The following is a 22,622-nucleotide window of genomic DNA, read 5'->3' on the forward strand; positions in this document are numbered from 1 at the left end:
GTGTGAATGTGTGAGTGTTTTCTATGTTAGAAGAAGGTCGACGGCCCACCTGTACTACAGTCATTTTTTGTGCCTGTCTGCGACTCAGAATTTCCTCTGTATGTTTTCATAATATTACTTTACATACAATACACACATAAATTTACCACCCTAATAGCAAACTAATTCTCAATTTCAGTTGTGTTCTTTTTTTAGGGTTTGGCTTATACAATTACCTAATACTTGTCACATCTCTGGTGTCTTCCCTGTCACATCAGTTTGGTGCTTCTTCATCGTCATATCTCCTACCAGCAGCACAATGTGATCTTGAAATGAAGCTGTCTGACAAGGGTTTGCTGAACTCTATTTCATTTGCAGGTAAGTTACCAATTAGCATTTGTTAAAATACTGTAGTCATTAATTTCTTTCTTTCAATATTTTTTTTATGCATGTGACATAGTTACTTAACTGTAGACCAGTCAGTTCCCATTCCTATTTAAAGTATGTATTCTCACCAAAGTAAATATTTCGTTTTAAAAATACTTTTTTCAGAGTTGAAGCTTTCTTTCTAATTAGCTTGATTATAGCTTTAAAGTTCTAGTAGAAAATAAATAATTAATGAGTAGACCATTCATTGAATATCGAAAAGTGTCGAACCATCAACAGGCACACACAAAAGAGAGAGAGAACAGCTAAGCTTTCAGAATACATCTGTTGTTGAGCTAGAGTACACACACACACACACACACACACACACACACACACACACACACACACACACACACACACACTGGCCAAACACACAGAGTTGGGATAGCATTTAGGCAGGTGGACTATGCGGACTGGGGGGGGGGGGGGGGGTCAGATGGTGTGGATGGAGGAACAGAGAGAGTTGAGGCAGAAAAAGGGGTTGTGGATGAGTAGCTGGTGGTTCTGAGGGAGGTAGCAGGTCTGTGGGATAGGAATGTGGGAGGGAGTGGGGGCAGTTGCACAGGCTAGGCATGTGATGCACAGGTAACAGAGCCAGGGAGGTGCAGTGTGCAAACTGAGGTGATGTGAACACAGGGACTGGAAAAGGGTGACATGTCAAAGGAAGGGGAAAATGGTGGGTGAAGGGTATGGCGACAGTGGGTTAATGGGGATTAAGGCCAGGAGCAAAGGATGTGTTACAAGCATACACGTAGCTCAGAAAAGCTGGTGGTGGAAGGAAGGATCTATATAGCTTGCGTTGTGAATTAGCCACTGAAATTGAGCGTGTTGCACTGCTGCATGGTTAACTTTTGTTCTTAGCCACAGTTTAGTGGTGGCCAGTATTCTGCTGGACAGCTGTATTGTTGTCATACTGACAAAAATCCGTGCAGTGATTGCAGCAGGATGGTATATGTCGTGGCTGCTTTCACAGGTGGTGTGACCTCTGATGGGGTATGATCAGCCTGTGACAAGACTATGGGAGGAAGTGCTGGATGAGTGTACTGGACATGTCTTGCACCTGGGTTTTCCATTGGGGTATGGTCCCTGTGGTGTGGAGTTGGGTGTAGGAGTGGCATAGTGGTAGTCCAGGAAGTTATGTATGTTAGGTAGCTAATGGAATACCACTGTAGGAGGGAGTGGAAGGTACAATCTATACAAAATCCCAGTTCAGGTGCAAGATCTGCCCAGTCTACTCACCCAGCACTTCCTACTCCAGACCTGCCACAGGTTTATCCTATCCCTCAGAGACAAGGCCACCTATGAAAGCAGCCAAGTCATATATCAACTCTGCTGCAATCACCTCACAGCTTTTTCTATTGGTATGACAACCAACCCGCTTTCCATCAGAATGAATAAACACTGCAAACTTTGGCCAAGAACAAAGTTGGTCACCAAGTGGCACAACATGCACCTAAGCACAAAATGCCAGATATCAGTGGCTGGTTCACAATTTGAGCCATCTGGATCCATCTCTCTACCCTCAGATTTTCTGAGCTGTGAACATGGGAGTTATCCTTGCAACACATTCATTGCTCCTGTAAGCCTACTGGGCTCAATCTCCACTTAACCACTGTCCCACACCCTCCACCCAACAGCTTCCCCTTCCTCTGTACTGTCACCTCCTCCCAATTCACATCTCCACAGCACCTTCAGCATGCACCACACTCCACCAGCTCTGGCACCTACATTCCTAGCCAGCAAACTGGCTGCTTTCTTCTCAGCCACTAGCTACACAACCCCAACCTCTCTCCCTGCCTCTAACCTATCTCCCCCTATATATATCCCACTTAGTACAGTCCTTACCCATCAGTCCACATGCTGAACTGAAATTCATGCATTGTGTATCCAGCTAGCACCATCTAGGGGGAAAGGCATCTGACTCTGTGTGTGTGTGTGTGTGTGTGTGTGTGTGTGTGTGTGTGTGTGTGTGTGTGTTTCCCCTCTAGCTTGAGAAAGAATTTATTTTCAAAATCAAAAGTTATATGTTTTCTCTCTCTTCTGTGTGTGCCTGTTGATGACTCAATGCTTCTGCTATTTAGAGAGTGGTCTTCTTTACTCTTAAATTATTTACTTGATTAAATTAATTATCATATATGTGAATAGCATTAAGGAATAGATTGACATTTTACTGTTAATAACACATGCAGATTGAGTTCCTATGATTCCCTTGTCTTTTGTTACGTCTTGAGTCATTCCACACCAATTAAGGTTCACCTTCATAACACGATCTGTGAAATTTAATGAATGAATGTGTATTTGTGTGGATAGGAAGATAGGAAGGAAGAGGAAGTGGGGGGGGGGGGGGGGGGGGGGGGGATGGAGAGATTACAGAACTAAAAGATAATCATGAAAAGTTTCCTAGGGAATTGCTTTTCTGTTAATTATGTTATGCTGATGACATCATAATGGGAAATCATGGGGATATGAAATTATGCAGTATGTACACTTGGAAAGTGAAGATGAGGTACTGGTGGAAGTAATGTTATGAGTACAGGTTGTGAGTCATGTTTGGGTAGCTCAGTCAGTAGAGCACTTGCCTGTGAAGGGTAAAAGTCTCGAGTTCAAGTCTTGATCCTTCAGACAGTTTTAATCTGCCAGGAAGTTTCGTATGAACACTAGATCATCTAGGTGGTTTTTTTTTTTTATGTAATGAATACCCCCCTCCAAGTAATGTAATCTACTAACAAAAAATAATAACGAGGTATGTAGTTATATTTTCTTGCACATGCATACTGGTGAAAGCTGAAACTGGAAAAATTGTGTACTAGACCTGCTAAGACAGTTAGGTTCAGCTACTTTCACAACATGAATAACTGCTAAAATGATGGACTTAAATATCAGTAAGTTAACATGTTGTTGTTGAATCTTAACTCATAAGATTTATTTGACGCAGTTCTACACATTAGTTTATTGTGTGCAAGCCTCTTCCTCCCTACAGAACTACTGCAACCCTAAATCCGTTTTACCTGCTTATTGTACTCAGGCCTTGGTTTCCATCTACAATGTTTAAGCCCCTCCTCCCCCTCCCCATCCTCATCTCCATCTCCATCTCACATACATCTTGTAGTACCAAACAGATAAATCCTTGATGCCTCAGGATGTGTCCTATTAACCAATCTTTTCTTTGATTCACGTTGTACCATAAATTTCCCATCTGTCCATTCTGTAGCACCACATTTCAAAAGCTTCTATTCTCTTCTTATCTGAACTGAGTATCACCCGGGTTTCACTTCTGTATAATACTATACTTCATACAAGTATCTTCAGTGAAGAATTTGTAACACTTAAATTTACATTCAGTGTTAACAAATTTCTCTTTCTTAGAAATGCTTTTATTGATATTTTCAGTGTGCAGTTTATATCCTGTCAGTTTTTATGCTACCCAAATAGCAAAACATGTCGCCTGCTTTCTAATATCATCATCTTATAATCTCTTTTCAAGACATAATCTGTTCTGTGCAGCTGATCTTTCTAGTCCTAAGATAACATCTTTGGCATATTTTTCTACACTGATGCCATGTAGGATAATATTTTGAGGTATTTCCTCAAGGCAAAAGTAATTCAGTATGAAATAAAGTTGTTGAAATCACACATGAAAAACAGTCACAACATTTTAATTATCATCTCAAAAAATAAAGATACATGATTTTTGTATACCAACAAAAAAAAACAGTTATTGATAATACACTGATAGAAAAAAAATCGCAACACCAAGAAGGAGTTGTGCAATATAAACAAAAGTTGGTAGGTGTGTTTCTAAATCTGAAAGACAATGTCTGTTCAAATTTCATGCCAGCCACATACGAGTGGTGCTAGTAGTGCCACTATGAGGATGCAAATGAGTTTTGCTTTAAATACACTCCTGGAAATGGAAAAAAGAAGACATTGACACCGGTGTGTCAGACCCACCATATTTGCTCTGGACACTGCGAGAGGGCTGTACAATCAATGATCACACGCACGGCACAGCGGACACACCAGGAACCGCGGTGTTGGCCGTCGAATGGCGCTAGCTGCGCAGCGTTTGTGCACCGCCGCCGTCAGTGTCAGCCAGTTTTCCGTGGCATACGGAGCTCCATCGCAGGCTTTAACACTGGTAGCATGCCGCGACAGTGTGGACGTGAACCGTATGTGCAGTTGACGGACTTTGAGCGAGGGCGTATAGTGGGCATGCGGGAGGCCGGGTGGACGTACCACCGAATTGCTCAACACGTGTGGCGTGAGGTCTCCACAGTACATCAATGTTGTTGCCAGTGGTCGGCGGAAGGTGCACGTGCCCGTCGACCTGGGACTGGACCACAGCGACGCACGGATGCACGCCAAGACCTAGGATCCTATGCAGTGCCGTAGGGGACCGCACCGCCACTTCCCAGCAAATTAGGGACACTGTTGCTCCTGGGGTATCGGCGAGGACCATTCGCAACTGTCTCCATGAAGCTGGGCTACGGTCCCGCACACCGTTAGGCCGTCTTCCGCTCATGCCCCAACATCGTGCAGCCCGCCTCCAGTGGTGTCGCGACAGGCGTGAATGGAGGGACGAATGGAGACGTGTCGTCTTCAGCGATGAGAGTCGCTTCTGCCTTGGTGCCAATGATGGTCATATGCGTGTTTGGCGCCGTGCAGGTGAGTGCCACAATCAGGACTGCATATGACCAAGGCACACAGGGCCAACACCTGGCATCATGGTGTGGGGAGCGATCTCCTACACTGGCCGTACACCTCTGGTGATCGTCGAGGGGACACTGAATAGTGCATGGTACATCCAAACCGTCATCGAACCCATCGTTCTACCATTCCTAGACCGGCAAGGGAACTTGCTGTTCCAACAGGACAATGCACGTCCGCATGTATCCCGTGCCACCCAATGTGCTCTAGAAGGTGTAAGTCAACTACCCTGGCCAGCAAGATCTCCGGATCTGTCCCCCATTGAGCATGTTTGGGACTGGATGAAGCGTCATCTCACGCGGTCTGCACGTCCAGCACGAACGCTGGTCCAACTGAGGCTCCAGATGGAAATGGCATGGCAAGCCGTTCCACAGGACTACATCCAGCATCTCTACGATCGTCTCCATGGGAGAATAGCAGCCTGCATTGCTGCGAAATGTGGATATACACTGTACTAGTGCCGACATTGTGCATGCTCTGTTGCCTGTGTCTATTTGCCTGTGGTTCTGTCAGTGTGATCATGTGATGTATCTGACCCCAGGAATGTGTCAATAAAATTTCCCCTTCCTGGGACAGTGAATTTACGGTGTTCTTATTTCAATTTCCAGGAGTTTTGCCTTTGAGTGTTGATATGGTATGTTGATGCTAGTCAACAATGCCTTTAAAGTGACAAAGATGGCATTATCAACCCTCGCTAATTCTGAACGAGGTTGCGTAATAGAGCTATGAGGACCTAGATGTTCCTTCTGTGATATTGCAGAAATACTTGGCTGGAATGTAGCCACTGTACATGATAGCTGGCAGGGTGGTCGCAAAAAAGAATAGTCGCAAGACTGGGCTCCAGATGGCCACATGGCACTACTGAGAGGGAAGACTATCGTGTTAGGCATATGACTTTGGTGCCCCATACTGCATGTGCAACAGCAATTTGAGCAGCAGGTGGCACAATGAATTGTTCCAAATTGGTGAATTCAAAGATACAGAGTTGCCACAAGTTCTGGAAATCAGGGAATATCAGGGAATTTTGCCCGCATCTCGTGGTCGTGCGGTAGCATTCTCGCTTACCACGCCCGGGTTCCCGGGTTCGATTCCCAGCGGGGTCAGGGGTTTTCTCTGCCTCGTGATGGCTGGGTGTTGTGTGCTGTCCTTAGGTTAGTTAAGTTTAAGTAGTTCTAAGTTCTAGGGGACTGATGACCATAGATATTAAGTCTCATAGTGCTCAGAGCCATCAGGGAATTTCAAACATATCAGGGAAACATCAGGGAAATTTGTAAGAAAAGAAACACTAGAAAAAACCTTGTTTTTGTCTCAGTAGATGAAATGGTTTGTTTATTGAGACTTCATGCATCATCACTGGCTGGGTGCAGCTTAATATGTGCACCTCTTTCCTACTCCCTCATTCTTACTGCTTCTCTCCTTCCTACCACTCCCCTCAGTTTTCAGTCAGTGCTGCCACCACTTCTTGCCACTAGCCTAGCAGCTGCTGATGGGAGGTGTAAGGGTTGGTTTGCTTTGATCTGATTCTCAGAGATTGTTGATGCAGCGACTGGAGACAGTTGTCATGTATGCACGAATTGTGTCTGAGTGTTGTGTGAATGCGTGTGTGTTCCCATTTACTGGCAAAAGCTATGGACGAAAATTTAATTGTGACAGTGTGATTGTCTTTTCTACATGTCTGCCTGTGGCTCAGCGATCATCTTTATGGTGAGTTGCTACCTATCCTCATTAGTATTGATTCTCAGAGCATTTGTCAATCATCTGTTGCATGGATTGATTATGATCATCTCATTTCATTAACACAGTGTCAGTTACTTGTGAAGAGCTGGCTACATGAGTGGACTTTCACAATGGGCCGAAACCACAGGCCATTTCTGTGGATATCTCTAATGGATCAGGCCTATCAATCTGAAGCCCATCGTTTCCCACTAACTTGCAAGCCCTGCCTGTCTGACCTAGTCCCACCGATATGCCCACAGGTGGCATAATGCAGTGGATTTTTGTGGTTTATCCATGGACCCAGGGCTCCATTGCTCCTTGGCAGGCCAGAGGCCACGGGTGATGAATTTCAGGAAGTGCAACTTTCTCACTGCAGGTACATTGTACAGTGTATCATTTTATAGACATGTTATTTAATCGAGTACATTTTAGCACTTTGAAAATAATTTATATGTTAGAAAATATGAGTGATAAGAAGGAGAAAATTGTGACAGTCACTGCCCTATATTTCGGCTTGCCTGATACACTTCTTTCAAGAGGCCTACTTTTTTCTGAGGTTATGTCTGAAATCAGTGAAGGTAATCAGTGATGTTATTTTAAATCTGTCTTTTGACTCCAAGGAAATGCATATTTTTGTCACCGAATGTCTTTCATTTTATTGAAATAAAATAACAACAGTGGTCATACTAAAACACATATACCATTTGTCTTGCTTTCTCCATCTAAAAACAGTTGATTATAAAAGATGTTGACATTAGTACTTAAGAATTTTGCTCATGAGGGGAAGAAACACATAAGTCCTTACATTTTTTTGTCAACTTATGTCTTTACTTACCCTTGAGAACTCGAAATTTGTCAGGGAAAAATGCTAAAACTTGTCTAGAAAACAGGGAAATATAAGGGAATTTCACCTGGGAAACTTGTGGCAACCCTGAGGACAGCTCTGAGCCAGATGCCCAGTAGCGTGCAGTCTACTGACCCCAAACCACTGCCATCTGCAACTTCTGTGGTGTCAAGTGAGAGCTCATTGAAGGGCAGGGTGGAGGTCTGTTGTGTCTTCTGGGGAAAGCTGGTTCTGCCACAGTGCTAGTGATGACCATGTGTTGGTTATAAGAAGGCTAATTAAAGGTCTGCAACCAAACTACCTTGACATACACCAAGAGCACTCTTGTGGTTATCCCACAGAGCCTGACTGAAAATTTCTTCATCGGACTGGTGATATGACCCACTGAACTGCCATTCATGAATGTCACTCCAGGGGGTATTTTCCAATAGGAGAATTCTAACCCACATGCTGTTGTTGTAATCCAAACTGCTACAGAGTGTCAACATATTGCCTTGGCCTGTCAATCACCAGATCCATTTCCAATCGAGCACATATGGGACATCACTGGATGATAACTCCAGTGTCATTCAAAAAAAAAGCATTAACTGCTCCTGTATTGATAGACCAAGTGCAACACGTGTGTAACTCCATAACAAACTGACATCCAGCACCTGTACAATACAATGCATACATGTTTGCTTGTTTGTATTCAACATTCTATTGGTTATACCAATTATTAATGTACCAGTGTTTCACATTTGCAATGACTTATCTTGCCATTACCTTAACCTGTGATCTTGCAACGTCAATAACTTGAATGTGTTACCTAGATAAACATATCCTTGAAATTTCATTACTCTACTTTACATTAATTATTTTTTGGTGTTCTGATTCTTTTTCCAATCAGTGTATAATATTCTTGCACAGATAGAAAATCTAATCACCAAGTGGCAGCAGGAGAAAAAATATATAAAAGCAAAGGAAATGTACTAGCTTTCAAGACCAGTGGCTCCTTCTAGCAGAAGAGTTGAAAGGGAAGGAAGAAGGATGATGGTTAAAGGAATGGCAAGATTTAGAAAATGGGGAGGGTTACAGAAAAGTCACCCAGTACCCCAGATCACAAAAAGAAGCCACCTGGTTTTGAAAGCTTGCACATTTCCCTAAATTTTATACGTTTTTTCTATTGGTACCACTTGATGAGTAGATTTTTTATCCATCCAGATATACTTTAATTTTTGGTTTGTCTGCAGGAACATACGAACAGTCCTGGTACATATTGAAATTACCATGCTAAAGTAGTGTAGTGTGCTGCTAGGGGAAGCAAAATACAATGGTGCAGCTTGTGACCAATCCATCAGTGGAGTGTGTCAATTTGTTTTGGCTCTTCTAACTGCATGTTACAGTACTGTAGTCTGTCTCACTGTGAACCAGGATTTCACCAAACTAAAATTTCATTACATAACTTTAAGCTTTGGGTAACAATTAAAACTTTATCTCTGCTACTCATACATCCTGGTCACAAAACCATTTGAGTGTTGATGGAATTCATTGCCAACATTACATGTGAGATTGAGAGTATACAGGTAGTTCACAAAAACAATAACAGAAAGAAAAGTGATGTACACCACACTGTTGTGAAAGAGAATTTGACATAGAAAGAAGTCATGTGGGCATCATCAGAACTTTTTGCCAACCTACCCATGGAAATAGAAGGTCTGATAGGTATATTTTCAAATGTGGATTATAATTATTTCTGCTTAACGTAGTCCTACTGTGTCACAGATTAATTCTGGAATAGAAATAAGTAATGTTTTGTAACTGGTAAATGGTCAGCTAAGGAACATATAAATACTTTTCCTATATGTGTGTAATTTTCATTCACTTGACATATTTCCCATGATGACATTTATAGTGTATTCAATCTATGGCACTTATAACTTGTAGAAACATACCAAACTGAGTTGCTTCTTTTATCACTGCTGTTCTTCATCACTAACACATGAGGTTTCGTTTTAGTGCAATCATTAATTTTTATTTTTGTTACTTGTAAGACATCAATGCTATCTTCCTCAACTTTGTAATATAGTGGTTGGTAAGATTTATACAAGACTGTCTATTTTGGAACAGAAATTGTGGGCTATTTATCTTCATCTGTTCAAATGGTTCAAATAGCTCTAAGCACTATGGGACTTATCATCTGAGGTCATCAGTCCCCTAGACTGAGAACTACTTAAACCTAACTAACCTAAGGACATCACACACCTGCCCGAGGCAGGATTCGAACCTGTGACCGTAGCAGCAGTGTGGCCCCAGACTGAAGCGCCTAGAACCATTCAGCCACAGTGGCCATCTACATCTGTATCTAAATCTGTATGATCATTCTGCAATTCACAATTAAGTGCTTGCACAGGATCCATAGAACTGCCCTCAAGCTATTTCTCTACCGATCTACTCTCAAACAATGCATGAGAAAAACAGACGTTGAAATCTTTCTGTGCACGCTCTAATTTCTCTTATTTTATTATGGTGATCATTCCTTCCTATGTGGGTGGGCGCCAAAAAAACATTTTCACACTCTGAGGAGAAAGTTGACTATTTAAACTTCATGGGAAGATCATGGAATGAGGAAAAATGCCATTGTTTTAATGATTGTCATCCCTATTTGCATATCATAACTGTGTCACTCTCGCCCCTACTTCCCAATAATACAAAATGAGCTACTGTTCTTTGAACTATTTCAACGCCCTCATTCAATCCTATAAGATGTGGATCCCAGACCATACTGGCATACTCCAGAAGAGGACATACAAGCATAGTGTAGGCTCTTTAGTAGGCCTGTTAAATTTTGTCAGTGTTCTGTCAATGAATCTGAGTCTTTGGTTTGCTTTACCCACAACATTATATATGTGATCATTCCAATTATTATTATTTGTAATTGTAATTCCTCAGCATTTAGCTGAGTATACCATCTTTAGAGTTATCATGTAACAAAAATTTAGTAAATTCCTTTTTGTACTCATGTGGATGACTTCACATTTTTCATTACTTAGAGTCAACTGCCAATTTTCACACCATATGAATATCTTGTCTAAATCATTTTGCAGTTTGTTTTGCTCATCTGATGACTTTATAAGACAGTAAAAGACAGCATCGTCTGCAAACAGTCTAAGAGTGCTACTCAAATGATCTAAGTTCAAATGGTTCAAATGGCTCTGAGCACTATGGGACTTAACATCTGAGCTCATCAGTCCCCTAGAACTTAAACCTAACTAACCTAAGGACATCACACACCTGCCTGAGGCAGGATTTGAACTAGCGACTGTAGGAGTCGTGGGGTTCCAGACTGAAGCGCCTAGAACTGCTCGGCACCCTGGCTGGCTATCTCCTAAGTTGTTTAAATAGATCAGGAACAGCAGAGGGCCTGTAAAACATACTTTTGGATTGACGGAATGTTGGAATTCAAGCCCTTGATACAGAACCTTCTTACATCAGGAACCATACAGAATCTGAGATTCATCTTGTATGAGGACCAATGGTTTAGAGTAGTTTTAATAATAGTTGATAATTAATGCAGTTTCTAATAACTGCTTAATTTTGTGAATGTGAGAGTACCTCAAAAAATAAGCTAAACAGTATTATGACTGGCCAAATAGCTTTTGTTGAACGCTGCACTACACTTCAAAGTGACACAGATATGTTACTGTTTCTCACGAAGTCTCTGTAAACAGTGATCAGAATGTATTACCAATTGGTCAGTTCATCAACAACAGAAATATGCTCCTTGGGTCATGGAGCCATTTTAGTACTGCTAGATGAACATCCTTATCAGCTGTGACTGCTTTGTATCATGTACCTTGATTGCATGAACATTATCGTCTGTGGTTCATGTCAGTGGCCTTTCTTCCAGATCAACATCATCCTCATCTGTACGGCCATGGTCAGATTTTTTGCAATGTTTCACTATATCTAGACACAATGTTGCAGTTGGTTCATACATGATAAGAAAATTTCACAGTTAATCTCTTTGCAGATGACACAAGTATTGTAATCAAGCCTAAAAAGCAAGAATCAGCTGACGAAAATGCAAATAATGTTTTTCATAGAGTTATTAGGTGGTTTTCTGCAAATGGACTTTCATTGAACTTTGAAAAAACACTGTACATACAGTTCAGTACAGGGAAAGGCATAACACCGGAAATAAATATAGAGTGTGGGGGAAAATCTTTAGCTAAAGCAGATTGTTCAAAATTTCTGAATTTAAACTGGAAGACACACATTGACAATCTACTGAAACGATTGAGCTCAGCTACCTATGCTATTAGTGTCATTGCAAATTTTGGAGACAAGCACATCAGTAAGTTAGCTTACCATGCATATTTTCATTCGTTGCTTTCTTACGGAATCATCTTTTGGGGCAATTCATCACTAAGAAAGAAGGTATTTATTGCACAAAAACGTGTTATCAGAATAATGTCTGGGGCTCATCCAAGATCATCTTGTAGACAATTATTTAAAGAATTAGGGATATTGCCAGTAGCTTCACAATATATATACAGCCTAATGAAATTTGTTGTTAGTAACCCAGATCACTTCAGAATTAATAGCACAGTCCACAGCTACAATACTAGGAGACAGGGTGACCTTCACTACCGTTCATTGAATTTGACATTGGCACAAAAGGGGGTGAATTATACTGCCACAAAGATTTTTGGTCAGTTGCCAAACATATCAAAAGTCTGACAGACAACCAATCGGCATTCAAAAGTAAGTTAAGGGAATTCCTGAATGACAATTCCTTATACTCCATAGATGAATTTTTAGACATAGGCCAAAGAAATACAGTAAGCATTAACAATTGTACCGTGTATAAGACTAACAATGATTATTTGGGATAAATGAATCTTGTGTACTTCGACACGTTCCACATCATTACAAAAGAATCGTGTTCATGATCCATGGAACAAGTAATATAACTAACTAACTAACTGTGTAATTTAGATGTTTTGCTCGCAAGAATCATACTGTTGTCTGTACTTCAACTTTGGACATGTTTCAATTTGCCATGCCATGCCCCTCCCATGCCGTGGTGCACCTGTTACCCATACTGCAGCAGAACTGTATCTATGGGGAAACCCAGAGCTTGTGCTCTCGTGTGACAATGTACCACATTTTTTCACAATGTTCTTAGCATGGACAACATCTTCTTCTTCACGGGGATTTACTGTATTTGATAAATGAATTAATTCAGAAATTAACCTTTGTTGCCACATACATAATTTCTTGTAAATGTTGACATTCATTTATTTTTACAGGGATGGTTGCAACATCATTTCTGTGGGGCTTCTTGTCAGACATGTATGGCAGAAGAAAGCTTCTAGTCATAGCTTACCTGTTGGATGGAACAGTAAATTTTATAGGGAGCTTCACCCAGAGCTTTGCACTTTTAGTAGCCATGAAATTTTTGAGTGGTGCAATGTAAGTTCCTTTCAGAGTAAAGAGTAATTTCGTATGACATTATTGGCTGGGGATTCTGAAAGGTGGTTGACACTTAAATTGAAGTTTTTTTTCATTTGTGTGCTTTGATTTTTTTTCCAGAAATGTCATAGCAATGAATCTTTATACATGTGTGTAGTTTGCAGCAACATTCATTGGCTGGCAGTAAGTACATTATGAAGTGCACATAAATATGTCCTTATTTAGCATAATTTTATCCTAGCAGAAATTACTGTGTACAAGCTGCTGTAGGTACATGGTTATATTGCACAAGTATATTGTGAAATAAGTTAAAATTAACACATGACCATGAATTTTTCAAATTGCTGATTCTAATGCATAGTCATCTAAACAATTTCAAATGATGCTGCTGTTAGCCTTTTATATCTCCAACAACTCTGCTACAGTGTAGCCAAAAGAAAAAAATGTGTGCAGAATACTCAGTGATATCAGTTTCTGGGATCTCAGAAAATGTACAGAAATTCCTGGATATAGTATATACCACTTAAGCATTATTTTGCAGAGTAATGAAAGTCTCAGTCATGACCCACATAGCTTACGTTCCCTGCTGAAGGACTTCAATTTTTAAAAAATAATAATAATAAAATTAAATAAAAAAAATAAAAAAAATTGTAAGAATAAATTAAGAATTGTTCACTATCAGTCCTCATTGTAAGAACTGAGCCATTATTTGTCTGGTTGTGCATCTGTTCAGTGCGTTTTTTACTCTTTAAGTGGTAAAGCAGTATCATTATCATAAAGTGAACGTCAAGGTAGCATTATCAAATGAGCAACTATTCTCAAAACAAATTTGTGATTTACCAGTGACACTGTTATTTTCACTGTTTTAGAGGACATAGCTCGGGATAGAGAAGTGGGTGAAAGCACCAGAGCACTAAATTTCATGGAAGTTGTTTTCTCAACATTGTCTTGATTTTTCTGATGAACTACTTGACTCCATTGTCTCATTTGCCTTTAAAAGAAAAGGTTTATGAATATACCTGTCACTTGTGAATTATCACTTCTAAGTTTTCCATTCAAATTAGTAGACATGTTTTCTTGCTCTAAAATCTGTAGCCCTGTCTCTTGTTGTACTGTACTCCACATAGTTTTAAACCTTTATTTGAATTGTTGATTTCTGCAAAATGTACATACTTGTAGACTTGTGAATAACTTTTCTTAACAAGTTGGAATAATTCTTCTAACACGCTCAGATAACTGTACATGTCAAAATGATGCTCAGTATTTGAGCCGGTGTGCTGGCCGCAGATCAAATCCACCCAGCATATTAATGATGAGGGCTAGTCTGCTAGTCAACCTTAACGTGGTTTTTAGGCAGTTTCCCGTATTTGACTAGGTAAATACTAGGCTGGTTCTCAAGTCCTGCTTCAGTCACACAATTCACAAACATTTTGAAAACATTCACTCTCTTTCTCATGTATGCAGACAGTTGTGGTAGATGTATTCCCCTCAAGGGATGACAGGGTAATGACAGGAAGGGCTTCCAGCCATCCCTTTAATATGCAACTAAAGCAGACCATTACTTGTTCTTGTTAACATATACACACATAAAAAAGAGTTTTGCATCACCTCAGTTCCGTGAGTTCCTGAACCTGTACAGAAAATTGGAATAGAGATCAATATGAACACCATTTTTTTTTCTATTGCTCATGAAAACCACTGATTGCATGTTGTGCCACCATACAGCGAGACCTTCAGAGGTGGTGGTCCAGATTGCTCTACACACCAGTACCTCTAATACCCAGTAGCACATCCTCTTGCACTGATGCGTGCCTGTATTCCTTGTGGCACACTATCCACAAGTTCATCAAGGCACTGGTGGTCCAGGTTGCCCCACTCCTCAACCGTGATATGGTGTAGATCCCTCAGACTGGTTGGTGGGTCACGTGATCCATAAACAGCCCTTCTCAGCCTATCCCAGGCATTTTCGATAGTGTTGATGTCTGGAGAACTTGCTGGCCACTCTAGTCAGGCGACGTCATTTTTCTGAAGGAAGTCATTTAAAGATGTGGATCATGGGGATGCGAATTGTCATCCATGAAGACGAATGCCTTGTGAATATGCTGCCGATATGGTTGTACTATCTGTCAGAGGATGGTATTCGCATATTGTACAGCCATTACGGCACCTTCCATGACCACCAGTGGCATTTGTCAGCCCCACATAATACCACCCAAAAAAGCAGAGAACCTCCACCTTGCTGCACTCACTGGACAGTGTGTCTAAGGTGTTCAGCTTGACAGGTTTGCCTCCAAACACGTCTCCGATGATTTTCTGGTTGAAGGTATATGCGACACTCCTTGGTGAAGAGAACATGATGCCAATCCTGAGCGATCCATTCAACATGTTGTAGGGCCCATCTGTACTGTTCTGCATGGTGTTGTGGTTGTAAAGATGGACCTTGCCATGGACATCGAGAGTGAAGTTGCGCATGATGCAGCCTATTGCGCACTGTTTTAGTCATAACATGACATCTTGTGGCTGCACAAAAAGCATTATTCAACATGGAGGCACTGATGTCAGGGTTCCTGCGAGCCATAATCCATAGGCAGTGGACATCCACTACAGTAGTAGCCCTTGGGCAGCCTGAGCGAGACATGTCATTGACAATTCCCATCTCTCTGTATCTCCCCCACGTCTGAGCAACGTTGCTTTGTTTCACTCCGAGATGCCTGGACACTTCCCTTGTAGAAAGCCCTTCCTGGAACAAAGTAACAATGCAGATACGATCAAACTGTGGTATTGACCGTCTATGCATGGATGAATTATAGACAACATGAGCCATGTATCTCCTTCCTGGTGGAATGACTGGAACTGATTGGCTGTTGGATCATCTCTGTCTAATAGGCACTGCTCATGCATGGTTGTTTACATCTTTGTGTGGGTTTAGTGGCATCTCTGAACAGTCAGAGGGACTGTTCTATCATACCATACCCAGAGCCAACATCTGTTTTTGGGAATTCTGGGAGCTGGGGTGATGCAAAACTTTTTTTGATGTGTGTATATTTCCCTTTTCCATCGCTCTAAAGTTCTATTTTTTTTTTTACTTTGCTTTTGAATATCTTTTGTAATTAGTTTACTGGGAAAATAAAAACACAAGTTTATCATGGAATATGTTCAATATGACAATGAAATGTCCCCATAAATTTCATCCCAGTCCAACTTCAGCAAATTACTTTTGACATCTACATCTGTTGTCTTGGAAGGAGAATATCAGATGAACAAAATGAGGCTAGTGGAATGCCATCAAATAAAAATCAGATGATGCTGAGATTGCTTTGTTGCAACTGTCCATGCTATTCTATCCTGTGCAAGCCTCTTATCTCCAAATAACTTCTGCAGCTCACATCATTTTGATCTGTTCACAGTATTTGTATCTTGGTCTCAGTCTGCAATTTCCCATACTTGCCTCCAATATGAAATTGACAATTTCTTGATGTTGTGTAATACCTTCTATTGATCAATCCCTTCTTTTAGTCAAGTTATGCTACAGATTTCTTTTCTTCCCAGTTCTGTTCAGTACTTCCTCATTAGTTACGCAATCTACTATAGCATATTTCTATAGTTATGTTCCCTTCTTGCCTGAACTGTCTATCATCCATGTTTCACTTCCATACAATGCTACACTCCACACAAATGCCTTCAGAAAAGATGTACTAACACCTAAATTATATTCAGTGTTAACAAATTTCTGTTCTCAGAAACATTTATCTTGCTACTGCCAGTACATTTTATATCCTCCCTACTTTGGTCATCATGAGTTACTTTAATGTCTAAATAGCAAAATTCAACTGCTACTCTTAGTGCCTTATTTTGTAATCTGACGCCCTCAGCATCATCTGATTTAATTCAACTACTCTTATTTTGTTCATCTTATATTCTACTTTCAAGATATTGTCCATTCTGTTCAAGTGCATTTCCAAGTTCCTTGCTTTCTGTGACAGAGCTACAGTGCCTTTGGTATACCTCAAAGGTTTTATTTCTTCTCCTGAATGTTAATTCCTGCTTCAGATTTTTTTGCTTCCTTTATCCTTTACTGGCTGCTCAATGTACAGATTGAATAACATCAGCAATAGCCTATAGCCTTGTCTCACTCCCTTCTCAGCCATAGTTTCCCATTCATGCCCTTCAGCTTTCATATCTGCTGTCTGATTTGTGTACAGGTTGTATAACCTTCCTGCTCCCTGTGTTTTACCCTTGCTATCTTCAGAATTTCAAAGAGTATATTCTAGTCAACATTGTCAAAAGCTTTCTCTAAGTCTACAAAAGCTATAAATGTTGGTTTTCTTTATGGTAACCTATCTTCCAAGATAAGTCATAGTGTCAGTATTGTCTTGTGTAAACCAACATTTCTCCAGAACCCAAACTGATCTTCCCTGAAGCCAGCTTCTAACAGTTTTTTCATCTTCCTGTAAATAATTCATGTCAATGCTTTGCAGTCATGACTCATGAAACTGATAGTTCAGTAATATTCACACCTGCCAGCACCTGATTTTTTTTTTGGAATTGGAATTATTACATTCTTCCTTAAGTTTGAGGGTATTTCCATTGCCTCACATATCTTGTGCACCAGATGGAATAGTTCTCTTCAAGAACATCAACAATTCTGAGAGGGTATTGTCTACTGCAGATGCTTTCAACATAAAAGTTTTCTGGGTATGGTACTGCATCATAATGTATAAAACTGCTGACCAGTAGACCCAGAAGAAGGCTGCTGCAACTGTGGTCAAAACATTGGTTCTTCTCCAGCAGCAGTAGTTTTATACATTATGACATGGTACCATACCCAGAAAACTTTTATGTGGACTGACTCTGGCTGAGAAAGCCTATGCAATTATATGTAGATGCTTTGTTTAAGCTCAGGCCTTTCAGCGCTCTGTGAAATTTTTATTGCAGTACCATACCTCATTTTCAGTATTTCCCCTTCTCTTTCTGTAATATTGCCTTCAGGTTCATTTGCTTTGTATTTTCCTTCAACCTTTCAGCTTTCCCTTCTTTGCTCAGTAGTGAATTTCCATCTGAGCTCTTGATAGTTATACAGTTGCTACTATTTCCTCCAAAGGCCTCTTATCTTAGATAGTTACCATAAATGTGTTTGAGTACTGCACAACAGAAGGTTGTTTATTCTAATTAGGTGTGGATCAGGATCCTAGAGCCCTTTAACCACTCAGTACACATTTGCTTGGAAACTCAAACTGTAGTGTGTGAACAACAGGAAAACAGAAGAAATAAATATGTAGGTAAGATCTGTACATCACACTTTAAAGTACAGAGCACTTAAGTGTACAGAATAACTTTTTATTGCTCAACACATGAAATACATGTTTCATAAACAACATATGATAGTTAGACATGGAGAATAACATCATAGATTAGCTTGTACCAATGGTAACACATCCTACAGAGAATTACTGTATTGATTATTCCCACAAATATAAAATTTTCTAATTGAATATATTATGAATAGGATACATTTCCACTCGTCATGCAGTGGGGATTTTGAGTTGTAGACAGGCACAACCAAAAGGCTGCTAACCAAGTAAGCTTTTGGCCGAAAGGCCTTCTTCTACAGTACACAACACACATTCATGCAGAAATATTCTATAATTCAACATCTCCACTGTATGGTGAGTAGCAATCTATCCTTTTCATAATATTGTTATTATTGAGTACTGAATTTTTCATTTTTTACTTTTTAACTGGTTATTGCAACACTTACATATCATTTAATGAATGTCAGACTTTTGCTGCTTTCTGTCTCAATGTCTCCTCTACGAACAACAGATAGTAATAATCTTTATTTCTCAAAGTTTCTTCTAGTAGGTGACCCAGTGAGAATATGTACTTGCTGATTATGCAGATCTGTAATGTTCGAGCTGAATTTTTCTCACATAAAATATAATATTTCACATCCATGTGTTTTGTTTACTTATGATATTTGCATTCTTGATCAATTGGATTTCTCTTTTGTAATCCATATGCAACTCTTGTGAGATTGTAATATGGTACGGAAAGTTTGGGATTAAAGTAAATGATCTGTGGTAGATGATACAGAGTTCTGGAGCTAGAATGGGACAAGGGTTGTGTTGGGTGGAATAGGTGAGAGAAGAAAGGAGACAGGCAGCTGGAGGGAGGGTGGCCATTGTGATGAATCACAGATGATTACCTGGCAGAAAGCTCTCCCAACTGTCTGACTCCTCCATCTGCAGTCCCTTCAATAATGATCCCATACCAGAAGTGAATCTCCCAGCCCAGAATCTTTCCTCCTCCAAGTCCTTCTTTCTCCTCACCCCACATGCTTCTCAAGATCAATAAATTCAGCAGTCCTGGATAGCCCACTCATGCTGGTTACTGTGCTCCCTCTGAAACAATGTCTGCTATTATCAATCAGCACCTCAAACCAATTGCCTGTAGCCTATCCTCTCATACGAAAGGCACAAACCACTTACTTTGCCAACTCTCAGCTGTCCCCATCCCATTACCACTTGGATCTCAGCTCATCACTGCTGATACTGCCTCCCTATACACAAACATTCCCAATGCCCAGTACCTTGCTGCTATTGAACACTACCTCTCCTAATGTCTTTCAGACTCCAAACCAACTACCTCACTGTGGCAGGGCCATGGACATCTGCGTAGCACCCTCCTATATCAATCTATTTATCAACCATCTAGAGGAAAGTTCCCAAGATTCTCAAACTCTCAAACCTACTATCTGATGCAGGTTCATTGATGATATCTTCATCAACTGTACCTACGGCCCAAGACCCCTATCCACATATTTTCATATCCTCAACACCTCTCCCATTTGCCTCTGCTGGTTCTCCTCAGCTCACTGTACCACATTTATGAACATTGACATCCACCTGTCTGGTGGCTGTCCAAACATCTGTCCACATCAGTCTCACTAACAATCAACAGTGGCTGTATTTTGACAGCTGTCGTCTGTTTGACATTAAAATATCATTCTCATGTGATCTGGTTACCCATGAATGACACATCTGCATTGATGAGAATTCCCTTGCCCAGTGTGCTGGTGATTCCATTAAGGCATTCACAGACAGGTACTACCTTCCACACCTAGTCTGGAGACAGAATTCCCATGTCACATCCTCATACATTGCTAATTTTCCTACTAACCAGAAGAACCAGCCATAAAGGACCAAGCCCCCATCACTCATTATCATCCTCAATTGGAATAACTGAATCATATTGTCAACCAGGGCTTTGACTACCTATCATTTTGTCCAGAAATGAGAAACTGTCTACCCACAAGCCTTCCCATCTCTTCTAAAGTGGGATTCCACTACTCATCCAATCTATGCAGTATTCTTGTACATCCATATCCCACAACCACCCTGAGTACCATTGATACGTGTCAAAGCTGTGTGGAAGATCCAGCTGCAAGATCCTACCAGTTCACCCATCCAGCATGTAGCACTCCAGTCCTGTCACAAACTTATTGTATGCCATCAGAGGCAGGACCGCATGTGAAAGCAGCCATATCATGTACCAGCTCTGCTACAATTGCTGAGCAGCATTTTACATGGCCATAACCACCAACCAACTATCCATCCAAATGATAAGCCACTGCCCAACTATGGCTAAGAGTGGAGTTAATCACAGAACATGCTGCTGAGCACAACATGCTTGATTTCAATGGTTTCTTCATAGCCTGTGTCATCTGGATCTTTCCTCCAGTACCAACTTTTCTGAACAATGTAGATGGGAGTTATCCCTGTAATGCTTCCTTTGTTGTCATAATCCTCTTGCCCTCAATCTCTGCTAACACCCTGCCTCACACACACCTTCACCCTTTCCCAGAATCCAACCTCACTCTCCCTGCACCCACACCTTCTTTCCCATGGTTCCCCATTCCACATTCTGTCACTTCCACATAGCCCACTCTCCAATTTTATATTGGACTGTACAAACTTACTGCCACCAGTTCCTGTGTCTTGCATTCATATCACATACATCAGCTGCATCTCCCTCCTGTATTCCTATGCTATATATCTGCTACCCCTGCCTCCTGCATTCCCATCACATATGCCAGCTGTGTTCCTCTGAGCTACCAGCTACACTTCCACAACCCTCTCTCCCACTGTCCACTTCCTTTCTCCCCTCACCCACTTCACCTCACACTCCAGTCTACCTGCAGAACTTCAGTCACAACACTTTGAGTGTGTTCCAGATGGCACTGTGTATGTGTGTGTGTGGTGGGGGGGGGGGGGGTGTTCTAGCTTAAAAAAAAAAAAAAGATTTGTCCAAAAGCTAGTGAAGTTTTTAGTCTTGTATATGTGCCTATTGATGACTCAGTGCCTTTAATGTTTGGTGATTTCTTGTCTTTACTTATCAATTATTTCTTTTCATGAGATTCTGTAACATTACCTTGATCCATATGATTTCTTTCACAATTTGTTTCCAGTATTCACAAGAGTACTGCCTTCTGTCTCTGAGAATGACTTCGCTGAGTTTAACAACAAAATTTGTCTTCAAGAAAGAACATTGTCTGCATAGTCTGAGCCAGTTGAAACAAGTAAACAAATATCCTCATGTCTGGGATGAGATAAACCAGAAAATATAATTATTTCACATACCTTAAGACCCTCTTCATATCACTCCATTGTCTTTTCTGATATTTTGTGGCGGTTAATGGTAGAGAAAGTTTCTAACAGCTGACAATATGGAACATACATAAGTTTTGTACTGATATTCAGCTGGAAGCACACTTGACTGTGCAGGAGTAGTATTTCCACTGTCTTCAAATTTTCCATATTGTACCACTAAAGTATAGCCCATGCACATATAGAACTATTTAAGACGTAAATGTCTCCAAATCATTTGATTAGCAAACCAAGATAATAATTGACATTGCTCCTAGTCTTTCCTTCATCAGATCATTCCGTGACAAATCAATGAACTTCTCTACACTCAGATCCAACTACAGCATCATCTGTATGAATGACAGAGATGATCAAGATCTTTCTTATCCATCAATTACTGTTTGACTTAATTTGTTAAACACATTAGTAAATCATTAATTCCATAGTCTAGGTGCCTGCTTATGCCAATAAATGCTCTTTTCAGCTTGTATACCATTCTTTTCCACCCTTACATCTCTATATCGGTGTGGACTTCACTGGATAAAAATGGACTTTTGATTTCCTTCTTCCTCAAGCCCTTGACTTGTTTAAAAAATAGTTCAAATAGCTCTGAGCACTATGGGAGTTAACTTCTGAGGTCATCAGTCCCCTAGAACGTAGAACTACTTAAACCTAACTAACCTAAGGACATCACACACATCCATGCCTGAGGCAGGATTTGAACCTGCAACCATAATGGTCGCGTGGTTCCAGACTGTAGTGCCTAGAACCGCTTGGCCACCCCGGCCAGCTGACTTGTTTATGTGTGTATCACATCATACAGTGCTTATTTATTTCTTTATATT

The 22,622-nt window shown here is 40.7% G+C and overlaps 1 protein-coding gene across 1 annotated transcript in view; it reads left to right on the plus strand.

Annotated features, from left to right (window-relative positions):
- The window catches only part of LOC126272900 (synaptic vesicle glycoprotein 2A-like), a 155,795-nt gene that overhangs the window by 58,595 nt on the left and 74,578 nt on the right, over nt 1-22,622 (plus strand). The window contains exons 3-4 of the mRNA XM_049976164.1: nt 196-357; nt 12,970-13,132. Coding sequence (XP_049832121.1) covers nt 196-357; nt 12,970-13,132 — 325 coding nt within the window. The remainder of the gene's footprint in view (nt 1-195; nt 358-12,969; nt 13,133-22,622) is intronic.

The sequence above is a fragment of the Schistocerca gregaria genome, chromosome 5 (assembly GCF_023897955.1).
Source record: "Schistocerca gregaria isolate iqSchGreg1 chromosome 5, iqSchGreg1.2, whole genome shotgun sequence".
In the NCBI taxonomy this organism is placed as follows: domain Eukaryota; kingdom Metazoa; phylum Arthropoda; class Insecta; order Orthoptera; family Acrididae; genus Schistocerca; species Schistocerca gregaria.